The sequence below is a fragment of the Ovis aries genome, chromosome 1 (assembly GCF_016772045.2).
Source record: "Ovis aries strain OAR_USU_Benz2616 breed Rambouillet chromosome 1, ARS-UI_Ramb_v3.0, whole genome shotgun sequence".
NCBI classification, from domain to species: Eukaryota; Metazoa; Chordata; class Mammalia; order Artiodactyla; family Bovidae; genus Ovis; species Ovis aries.
The window spans coordinates 187,703,361-187,715,624 of NC_056054.1; the positions used below are offsets into that span (position 1 = coordinate 187,703,361).

Consider the following 12,264-nt stretch of genomic DNA (forward strand, 5'->3'; position numbering starts at 1 on the left):
GTCCAAAAAAAAAAAATAATAATAAAGTAACTCGTAATTAGGCTTTATTGGAGAAGGAAATGGCAACCCACTCCAGTGTTCTTGCCTGGAGAATCCCAGGGACGGGGGAGCCTGGTGGGCTGCCGTCTATGGGGTCGCACAGAGTCGGACACGACTGAAGCGACTTAGCAGCAGCAGCAGCAGCAATTAGGCTTTAGCCAGCCCTCCCTAGTTTTAAGAAGTGATTAGTGGCTGTGAAATATGTGAAGGATACGTGCTTTCAGATGTTTAGCCGCGAAGTCGTGTCTGACTCTTGCGACCCCATAGACTGTAGCCCTCAGGCTCCTCTGTCCATGGGGTTTTCTAGGCAAGAAGACGGGTCGGATCAAACCTGTGTCTCCTGCATTGGCAGGTGGATTCTTCACCATTGAGCCACCAGGGAAGCGCTTTCCAGGTGTAAATTATTCTTTACTCAAGAATAGTGTACCCAAAATGATAACCTGACTAGTTTCTCCAATCCTTTATAGACTATACCTTGGTATCTGCAGGTTAATTGGTTCAAGGGCCCCCACCTTCCCTTCCCTCCACACATCATACCAAAATCCACTGGATGCTCCTCTTTTGTATTAAATGATGTGGTGTTTTTATGTACCCTACTTATATCCTTCCCTATAAGTCATCTCTGTATTACTTACAGTACTTAATACAATATAAATGCTATGTAAATAGTTGCCAAGATGAAGCAAGTTTTGCATTTTGGAACTTTACCGATATTAGGGGGGAGGATTTTTCATCTGTGGTTGGTTGAATCTGAGGCTGTGTAACCCACATAGGGAGGGCCAATCCTAATTGCTCAATAAAGAGTGCCCAAGAGAGGCTGTTTGTGTTCTGTTTGAAAGGCTTTCCTGCTAGCCGGTTGAAGTCAAGAGGCAAATATGTCTCATGATCTTTTCTGTCAGTCAAGAATTAAAGCATTTGGAAACAAAAGCGTCCCCTATCTATACTTATTGGGGATAACTGAAGGTCTTGTTTTTGTAAGGCACAACAGCATAATTACACCTATAGTAAACTAGTAAAAACCTCATTACTTAAACACCCTACTACTCTAATTTGGAATTTACACAGTTGTTGTCTTAGCTAGTGCAAATTAATGGTATAAACACAATGAAGTGCCAGGAATGGGAAGAGCATCTTTAAAATGGTTTGGAGCATCGTTTTTATACATTATTTTAAACTGATTAAACATCTCCTGCCTCTTCTTTCCTCCTCCTGTTTGATAGGATTAATGTGATTGTTACTGGGAAGCTTAGAAACACTCTAAATTCATTAAAAAATTTAAAAGCGCTTCACAGAATAAAGCATAGGCTTTGTTTCAAAGAATATAAAATCTGTATTTTTCCAACACAGAGTAAAGAAAGGAAATTGTTTAGTTGCTAAGTCGTGTCTGAGTCTTTGCAACCCCATGAACTGCAGCATGCCAGGCTTCCCTCTCCTTCACCATCTCCTGGAATTTGCTTAGATTCATGTCCATTGAGTATTTAACAAGGTAAACACTAGTATGAGGGCTAGGATGGGTGTTGGTACTTGAGTATATCTAGCCCACTAGAAATGTCACAAGCATGAGGGATAATAAGGGGGCACACAATTAAGAATGTGTTGACAGGAATATCCAGAAATAATTTTTCATCAGATTTTCTTAAAATTTCAGTGGAGAAATTTCCATTATTCATTTCTCAGTATCTGGAACGTTGTATGAATAGTATCCAGAACTCATGTAAAGAAAAAGCTATGAATATAACTAGTTAAATCTTTATTCATTAGTCATGTTCAGCACATACAGTCCTGATATTGTACTCATTATGAATTAGAACAAAGAGTATCATAGCTTCACTTCCTTAGGAAGAGGGGAGCGTCGGCAACTGTGGAGCGTGTAGGAACAGGGAATACTAATGTAAGTACAAAGTGACTGAAGCCATAACTGGAGATTTGTATTTCGGACTCTTCAAGTTCTTCCCTGGTGACTCAGACATTAAATCTGGGCGATGCAGGAGACTCGGGTTTGATCCTTGGGTTAGGAAGATACCCCTGCAGAAGTATCTTGCTACCCATTCCAATATCTTGCCTGGAGAATCCCATGAACAGGGAAGCCTGGCGGGCTACAGTCCATAGGGTCGCAGAGTCGGACGTGACTGAGTGACTAACAACCAAGAAATGTTTACTTGGTCCCATTTTTAATTTCTTTTTGCTATGTTTACTCTTCACCAGATAAGTGATTTTGTAAGTTTCTCTCCCATTAAAGTTTCTTTAAATTTCCCATAAACATTTTAGAACTGAAAGCCTCATCTGTGGTTGAAAGGTTTATGCTCCTTGCCATCCAGTAAAGTTGGAGCTAGTCTAAGTAGAAATATTGCCACATATATGTGTTAATATACAGTATTTGTTTTTCTCTTTTTGACTTACTTCACTATGTATAGTAGGCTCTGGGTTCATCCACCTCACTGGAACTGACCTAAATCTATTCTTTTTTAATGACTAATATTCCATTGTATATATTTACCACGTTTATCCATTCATCAGGTGATGGACAACTAGGTTGCCATGTCGTGCCTATTGTTAACAGTGTTGTATGGCAAAACCCAGCACGACATTGTAAAAATTTTTTAAATTAAAAAGACACAAAGAAATACCACCACAAATGGGTCATTTTTTTAATATTAAAAAAATTGGGAGGGTAGGTATGAGTGCTAAACCTTAACATGGCCTGGGGGTGATTCCTATACTACAGAACAACTTGACCAACTTCCTTCATAGTAAGTCTGATTGCCAAATCCAGACCTCAAAAATCAAGCATAATTGAAATCTGAACATAGCCAGTTGCTTAACACCACCACCAATTTAAATATATGAAAATCTCTTTGGGCTAAATATGGGATGGCCATATAACTTATCTAAACTTTTTTAAAGTAAAAGAGGGCACTAAATTAACAGGTGTGATTTTAAAACCAGGACTGCCCTCAGCAAACCGGGAACAGTCAGTGTGGACTTCCCCAGAGGGCTCTCATCATCAGAAGTTAATCTTGAAAGATTCTACACTCTGTATGCTAATCTGCACTCCAGCCTGTCCAGATCCCTCTCCACTGTGACCTTCTGCGTTTGTTTACCCATGAATAATGCTGGGCCCAAGTGTGCTATATAAGGCAGTGGTCCATACTGACGCCCTCTGGGCTCCTTTGGCTTCCTCCAGTTAAGTGGGCATAGATGAAGATCACAGAAATGACCACATACTGATTTTAAAATTAGAATACTTTTTTCCAAAATGGCGAATGAAATGGGGGCAACAGTCATCTAAGCAAGCTTTAATAAATTTGTAAACCCAACAGTTGTGTACTATGGATGATCGTGTAGTCTGCAGGAACCAAGACTGTTTTGTTTTTGGAAAAATACCTGGTCAGTGAAATCTCTCAAAAATGGTAGAGAAGCAATCACAATGAATAAATACATCTTTCTGTTTCTACTGATTTGTCACTTAAATTGGAGGAATGCATAAAGAAAATATTCTCATGCAGCAATATATGCAATGTGTAAAAATGAAAAATTGAGCAGTCTAAGGCAACCGTGAGCGTCCACATTCGTTGGATATAATCGGCCAAAATTTTTTGTCTTCTTAAGAGTATACCAAGAGACTGATGAGCTATTTCTGGTGTATATATAACCATGGGGTTGGTAATATTAGTTACCCTATAAAATATACCCATTAACTCTTCTCAGGAGGCATTTTTGAGTTTTTCTTTATGTAACAAAACTTGTGTTAGGACAGTGTTTGGTTTTGTAAACTTAAGGTCAAATTATGTCTCAGAAAGGGAACTACATATAAAACACATGCTGAGACACTAGCTTTAACAGTTGTTTATCCTGGTTTCAAAGAGCAGCATAAAAGAATTCCTTTGAGCTTTCTTTTGTAACCAAGTGAAAGTCACTCAGTCGTGTCTGACTCCTTGCGACCCCATGGACTATACAGTCCACGGAACTCTCCAGGCCATAAGACTGGAGTGGGTAGCCTTTCCCTTCTCCAGGGGATCTTCCCAACCCAGGGATCAAACCCAGGTCTCCCACATTGCAGGCAGACTCTTTACCAGCTGAGCCACAAGGGAAGCCCAATAATACTGGAGTGGGTAGCCTATCCCTTCTCCAGGGGATCTTCCCGGGAATCGAACCAGGATCTCCTGCATTGCTGGCAGATTCTTTACTAACTGAGCTATCAAGGAAGCCCAGTACCCTTTACTAATATCACATAGATGCACATTCCTTCAGTCATTTAATATTTATTGAATGTCTACTGTGTGCAAGGCACTCATCCATGGCCTGACCAACCACATTCAAGTACAAAGAATCATTAGAACCATTCCACATCAAAGTGTAAAAACACTTTGAAAAAGGACATAGAGTGGTCAAAATGACGAGGTAAGCAGAACATAACAGCATACATTAAAAGGTCATTTTTTAAACTTTGGACACTCCTTGGGTTGATAATTCTTTAGGAAGTCAGCTGTGTTAAATTCACATCCATGGATGGCACTGCTTTCTATGCCAACATTCTTCATTCCAAAGCCTTCTCCCTCTGTGTCAGTACTTTGTTTTAGCCGTTATGCTACTAAACTCAATGAATCATGTTATTTAACTTGTCAAGTCATAGAAAATTTTAGCACCATAGAAGAGGAAAGATGTTTGGATTGAGTCTCTACACTCTGGATTTGTGTAGCCTAAAAGCAGTTCATACCCGATTTAGTCATTTCAAGGTGCTGATAAGAATAAGAATGGCCCAAGAAAACAAGTAACTTGGCCCAGCTGTGGCTGCCATATCCTGTTCTGGGAATTCTTGGCACAGAACACTTGTGACTGCTGCTTTCTTCAAGACACACAAACTGCAGGGCTTTCCCCCACCTTTGGACAGTGTCTAAGCGTTGTGACTTTGAGGCAAAGTAAATTCTCTTAAGTCCTGATTTTGTCACCATAATGACAAGTTATCCACCTTAAAGAGGTAGTTAAGAGGATTAAATGAGAAAAAGTGAAAAGTCCTTAACCAGGCACCTGGAAGACTAAAGTGGTTCAAATAAAGACTAGTTCCCTTTATCTGACCTGTAAGAAAACAGACTAGGATTCCTTTGTCTACTCCTAGCTGAAAACAGAATGGAACTTCATCTACCCTTAATCCTTTCTCCTTACTCCAAACTTCCAGATGAATTTTATGTCTGGTAGCAATCTGCTATTTTAAAAGTCAGCATACAGAGGTATTTGTTTTATCACACCTTTATGATGCTCTGGTACCCACTGTTACTACCTTTTCCTGACAATAAAGCACGTTACAGAATACTATCCAAATGAGAGCAGACTCACTGGACTAGTAGTGCCACATCTGGTCTTCATTACTTTAAAAATACACACACACACATATAAAGTTTTTAACTTCTGATGATAGAAAAAGGTAGCCACAAATATTTCTCAGCTGGATAGACATATATATTTACTCTGCTTACCTCATAACAGAAGAAAAATGGTGCTAACAGAAGCTAACAGCTGGAGCTAACAGCTTCAGATGGCAAAAAATTCAGATGAGACTTCCACAATAGGTACACCTGTCTGAGCAAATTTTGGAATGTAAGAGGTAGAACGTAGTAAGTATGAAAGGCAAATAATACTTCTTCCTAAAAGTGGATCCCCTCTTTACTGAAAATCACTCTTAGACATCACAATTTCCAATATAGGCAGAAAGTCCCAAGCCCTTCAACAGCTATAATGACTTGCCTCTTGATATTAAAATGTTCACAAAATGAAAAATTCTTTAAGCTGAGGAAAACTTTCATAATGCAACCTCAAATTGGGGGGGTTAAATAACTGAAATATTTATTTAGCACTGGAAAATTAAATTCATAGTTGCCCGTGGGTGGCCATGTACAACAGAGGATAGCTGACAAAGTCTGCTTAATAAAATATACAACATATTTTTTCTTATGCAAAATCAGCAACAATCTGGGATAATTCAGATTTATTATGGGGTAACTGTCAAAAGTTTATATCTCTGACAATAATGATGAAAAACAACCCAGAGTTCATTCAGCTTTTTCTGGCAGATGGAAGGTACAATCCTAGGGCAACAGAATTTTCAACAGTACAGCTGACAAAGTGTAAAAAGGTTCTAATTACTTAGTGACAACATAAAGTGTTCCATGGAGAACTGTGTCTCCTAAATCTCACATTCTTCATACCTATCACCTTTACCTTTCTAGGTGTCTTTCAGTCTAACACATATCTACCTGCTGATCCTTCAGATACAAAGTGTCTTTACATCCCAAATGTTATCAATGCTTCCCACCCCACCCCCCCAACTAAAGTTCTCATTTCAAAGAATACACTTTGAAAGTTTAGGGGAAATAATAAAGGAGAAAGGAAAATCAAGCCACTTTCCCCCAGAGCGGTATATAAAACTACAGAAGAGTTTTCCTGTGTTGAAATTAGCATGCTTTTGTAATGACTAACATCTCAGTGAAAGTAAATTAACAGTCTGCCAGGTAGAGAACTAAAAACAGGACTTTTAACAGCTACCTTCTAAAATGTCCTTCTGTTACTAAAAAGGCTGCTTTATCAGTTCCAACAGTTATGATGGGATTTAACTTTTAATCAATTCCAACCTTTATATTTTAAAAACTTACTGCAAGAAAAAATTAGCTATCTCATGGTTCATGAACTTCTAGGACAGGAGCAAGATAAATTCCTCTTTTTTCAGACAGACAATAGACTATATTAGTTAAATGGATTTTGTTTTACTTCATTCATTGAGACACCTGCAGTTGCTAACAAAAACTCCCAGTGTATGCTTTGCTTGCTAATTAGGGGAAACTTCATTTTATATTTTTTCCATTCAAATTGATTTATCAAAACAAGCTGAAATTTTTAAAATTAGCCAATAGAAGGGACATGATTTAAAACATCCTAGAGAAATGATGTTACCAGTAATTTACAAGTAAAAAAAAACTCAGCCACAAAAAATGTCAAAGCTAAAAACAAGAGTTTTACTATCATTCAGTGCTTCTATTACCCTTCTGAAAGAAGTTATATTTTAATGTGATGTAAAGGCAACATTGAAAGTTTTTCTTTAAATTAACCACCTAATTTGTCCCTAAAATTACAAAGAAAGTCTTTTACAGGTCAAGTGCAGTAAACTAAAATGTTCTTTCAGCACAAAGCAGCACTAGAAAAAGTAACAGTTATAGAAGGAGTTGACTAGTTTTGCAGTGGCTGCTCCATCAGTAACAGACATCAGCAGACGGTATCCATTCCAGAGCACAGACACAGCTACAGACTAGATGCGAAGAATGCGTCACACACTTGGCTGATAAATGTTCTTTGTCTTTGTATCTTTCTATTTTGAATGAAGTGGATTTCTTATTAAAGTTTAAATCAGATCACATAAGTTGGTGGTTTAAACAACATGATGAGGTATGAAAGCTCTGAATATCCCTAATGTTCAGCAGGATTTACCAGAGATATAACGGCTTGTCAGGGGAACTTTCAAATAGTTACACTTCGGGGTTATAATGAATTCTAGGTTTAAAAGGATATTCTCTTAAAAAGAACTGAGCAACTTTCCTTCAGAATTCATTTTGAACAGCACATCAACAAAAAATCTTCTCTGATAATGTCCCAACATTGAGTCAAGATGGCCAACTAGCACCAAGAAATAGTATTGAACTCAGTTGCAGTTCTCTTGGCAATTAAGCTTATTTTTCTCATTCCAGTCCGAGCACAAATGTGGATCACTGAAGACAGTACTGGAAGCGCCATTTGTAGGTAGAGGTCGTAGTCATTAAATGAGCCAGAAGGTAGAAACTTTATTTTATGGAAGGGACTTGACTGGGCAGCACTAGTAGGAGATGAAATGATTAGGGAACAATGAGGTCATAAGAAAAAGATCACTGCCCTTATTTGGGTTAAACAGGTCTGTCCAAAAGATGGTCATTGAAAATAAGGATGCTACTTATGCGCAGCAGGAATACACTAGAATCCAGCTGCACCCTAACTAAGAAAAAAAAAAAATCCCTAAGTAGCCTTTAGAAGCATATGTTATTTGCCAGTCACAGAAGGGAACAGCACCTAGGGTGAACTCCAATTTAATGAGGACCTTGATCAGGACCACAAAGCCTGAAACATTTGTTTTAATGCAGAAACAGCCCTAGTCACACTGGTTAGGTTTGGGGAAATCAGAGGGGTTTTTTTTTTCCTGTTTTTAACTTTTTTATTGAATTACAGGATATGGTTTTGATCACTAAGGATTCTAAATCTTCATACCAGTATTAGAACTGTACCACTTCCAAACCCTAAGACATGTAAGACCAAAGAGAAGCAATAGCCATACAAATTAATATGTGCCCCTCTCCTTTCTGCTCTAAGGGAATCTTCAAACCAGTATCACATTTAAGAGTCAAAGTGTTAATTCTTCAGCATTCCTGACAACTAGAAGCACATTCACTGAAGGCTGAAGGTGAGGGAGCGGATGGTTTACTATCTGTGGAGAATGGCGTCAATAGGAAAGAAAACCATCCAATCTCACTAAGGATTAATGCAAATTTGGCTAGAAAAAGCCACCAGTTAATCCAAGGGTTCACTGTGGAAGAACTCATGAAAAGTACTCTGAAGCACACAACAGGTCTAAACATCTCCCTTGTTGCAAGTAGTTGTGTGAAATTCAAGGTAAAGATTTAGTCTCATCTTTTAATGTCAGTATTTTTCCCACATTAAAGGGAATGAGGAGTCCTCTTTTTCCCCCCACAAAAAAAAAGGGAGCCACATTAACATGTGCATATTCCCATGACTCTATAATATGTAAGTGCGGATCTCGAAAGCCTAGGGTTTTCCATAACAGAGTGGGCCGTTCTGGTTATTACCCTTTTATTAGAAGGGTATTTCACCACAGAGAGCCAAAGGTTTTCCAGATGTGTGTAAGAGAGCAGGTGCGCAAGGCAAGCAAATGAGCGCAAACAGTATTATGGAAAACATTTGAGAAGTTAGCTCCATGAGGACTGTGGGCTCCACAAGAGGACTTGACTGGGTAGCCTGGTCTGACACAGGGACATGAAAGCAGAGATTGCTTCAAAGCTGGAAACCTTCCATAGGTGCCTCACACTGCTGGAAGATGTACTGCTGCTGGTTGAGGTCAACCTGGGGTGCGATGCTGCTGTCCTCATCCTCCGTCCCAAAGTAATGCTCAATAAGATCAAAGGCCTTCTGGTAGATCTCTTGGTTTTCATGACTCTGTAAGAATTCAATTTTATCCAGGCCTAAAATGAAGAATTTTTTAAAAATCTGTTAGAAATTTTAATAAAACTGTATTTTGCCATGTTTGTTTCTCTGATGTAAAGGAAGATTCTCTACTTACTTCTCATAAGCATTTTGCAACACAGAAAATATTCCTCCAGTTACAACTGAATAGAAGTATTGCAAACTAACATCTTAAATGTGTGTGCAAGCAACAGCCAGTCCCCAGAAGCAGCAATTTCTGTAACAGTCACATCATCCTGTGCCTAAGGCCAGTAGCAGAAGTTTTCCTACTGGACTGTGTCTGTGGCCTAAGTTTATTCTTAGCTCTGGTTCTATCTATCCAGGCTCTGAGCTAACCAGTATCATTTCAACAAAGGTGTAACATCCATAAATCAATCAGCCAGAATCAATTTACATTGCTTTAAGGAAGAAATCCAACCAGGACAACTAGCCAACACATACTCCCTTTACTAAGTTCAAGTACATCTGAGCTAGGCTTTCTTTTACCTACAGCTTATAAGCAATCTAATGGCTACAGCAATACTGGAAATAAATGTTAACAGTGCTCAGAAAAAAAAAACATATACATATTAAAAACCATATATATATATACACACACACACAAACATGCAAAAATTAACAAGATTTCTACAGTAAAATATCTGGATAAAGGAACATTTGTCTTTTTATACATTTCAAAACTTCTTACACTATGTAGGAATATAGTTTTTATAATCAAGCCTTTTACAAAGTGGTAAACTGCTAAAGTCATTTTAGAAAACAATTCTGCATTACCTGATAAATCTGAAGATGCCTGTCCCCTATGACCCCTAATTCCAATCTTAGGAATAAACACACCTTAGAGTAGTGGTTTTCAATAGTGGCTATACATGAAAATCACTTAGGGAATGTAAAAGTTATCAAGTACAATGGTAAACCAATGATTAAAGGTACAGTTAGAACTGAGATTGGAAGAATGAGGAAACCAAAAGGCAGATAGTGACTTGACTGTTTCTAATGAAACTAGAAATCTTTACAGTTAGGAGCACAGAACTGGGAAATGCAATGCAAAATCAAAAGTCTAAAATCTTAGAAAAGAAGTGGAATGGGGCGTTGTCTACAGTAGATATGGGTGCTCTTGAGGTTGAGATGTACTAGTAAGAATACAAAAGTATCATAATGGGGGGCAGCATCAGGGAACAGAAGATCCTAACAGTCCAATGTAAAAAGGGCTAAACTTAGGATACTTGCTTCTCTTCACATCTACAATGCATCTGTTTTCCCATCCTGCATACTAAATATTTATAGGAGAAATTTTTTGTATGAGTTTGCTAATGACAGGTGTGAACAGGCCAGAAAAGCACGGAGGAAAAAAAATAATTTCAGGACATCTATTAATCTCGCTTACCATAAGCTTCTTCAATCAAAGCACAGTAAGGATTAATGCCAGTGCCATTCCTTTTGGCTTCTTGTTCTCCAAGCCTCAGGATATTTTCCAAGCCATTTAGGGCAACCTGTACGATCTTAGAGTCCATGACTGTGAGGAGATCACAGAGTGGCTTGATACAGCCCAGTTCTACGAGGTACCTAAATTGATAGAACAATTTAGTCAAACAAAGCTTTTAATTTCATAAAACTTTTGGTGGGAGGGAAATCCTAAAATTCACTGAAGAAATAAAAGTAGGCACTCATTCAACCATACAACCTACACCTTGTCCAAAAGAGTCCAAGAGACACTGATAGCAAATAAACATGAAAAGACACTCAACATGTGTCATTGGGAGGCTGCAAATCAAAACTGATGACCCCACACATCTGTTAAAATGGATAAAATCCAAAACACTGATAATATCAAAGGCTGACAAAAATGTGGAGAAACAACATCCTTTTTCTTTCTTTTTTTTTGCTTGAGACAACATCTCATTTTTTGCTGGTGGGAATAGAAAATAAGATAACCACAGTGAAAAACAGCTTGGCAGTTTGTTTTTTTTTAAAGAAAGCTTTCCATATGACCCAGCAATCACACTCCCCAGATAGTTACCCAATTACAATGAAAATTTATGTCCACACAAAAATCTGTACAAGAATATCTATAGGAGTTTTATTCCTAACTCAGGTAAATGAATAAACTATAATTATCTAGACAATGGAATACTGTTCTTATATAATCACAAAGTTGTGTTCAACTCTTTTGCAACTCCAAGGACTATAGGCCACCAGGCTCCTCTGTCCATGGGATTTCCCAGGCAAGAATACTGGAGTCAGTTGCCATTTCCTTCTCCAGGGGATCTTCCCCACCTAGGGATCAAACCCATGTCTCCTGCATTGGCAGGTGGATTTTTTACCACTGAGCTACCAGGGATTCAGTGATAAAAATTAAATGAGCTATCAAGCTATGAAAAGATGTGAAGGAACCTTAAATGCATATTGCTAAATGAAAGAAATTAGTCTGAAAAGACTCCATACTGCATGATTCTAAATACATGACATTCTGGAAAATATAAAACTTTTATAAAGGCAACAAAAAGAATATTGGTTGCCAGGGATTTGAGGGGTGGGGTAAGGGTGTAGTGATGAACAAGTGAGGAAGAGGGGACTTCTGGAGCAGTGAGTGATGCAGCAATGGTGGAAACATTCATCAAAATCTGTAATTGTACAACACAATCCTCAATATAAAATACGAATTTAAGCTAATAATGTATCAGTACTGGTTCTACTGTAACAAATGTAACCATACTAAAGCAAGCTTTTACTAGAAGAAATTTACAAAGTATACAGGAACTTTTACTATCATCTCAATTTTTCTCTTCTTTTAAAAGCCTTAATTTTTTAAAGTTTATATCATATTTAGCTTTATTATTTACTATGCAATGACTTTAATAGTATCATGCATAATTTTATTTAAATATTTACTGATAATTTAGATGATATGTCCTTTGACAGGCTAGGTCACTCAAATACAGACTACATAGG

General features: G+C 37.9%; 1 protein-coding gene across 2 annotated transcripts in view; it reads right to left on the reverse strand.

The window, feature by feature from the left end:
• Nucleotides 1-5,854: 5,854 nt before the first annotated feature.
• The window catches only part of KPNA1 (karyopherin subunit alpha 1), a 69,433-nt gene continuing 63,023 nt past the window's right edge, over nucleotides 5,855-12,264 (reverse strand). For both annotated transcript variants that reach the window (XM_060418564.1, XM_004002976.6), the window contains exons 13-14: nucleotides 10,700-10,878; nucleotides 5,855-9,311 (exon numbers count right to left, since the gene is read on the reverse strand). In XM_060418564.1, coding sequence (XP_060274547.1) covers nucleotides 9,124-9,311; nucleotides 10,700-10,878 — 367 coding nt within the window. In that variant the 3' untranslated portion in view covers nucleotides 5,855-9,123. The remainder of the gene's footprint in view (nucleotides 9,312-10,699; nucleotides 10,879-12,264) is intronic.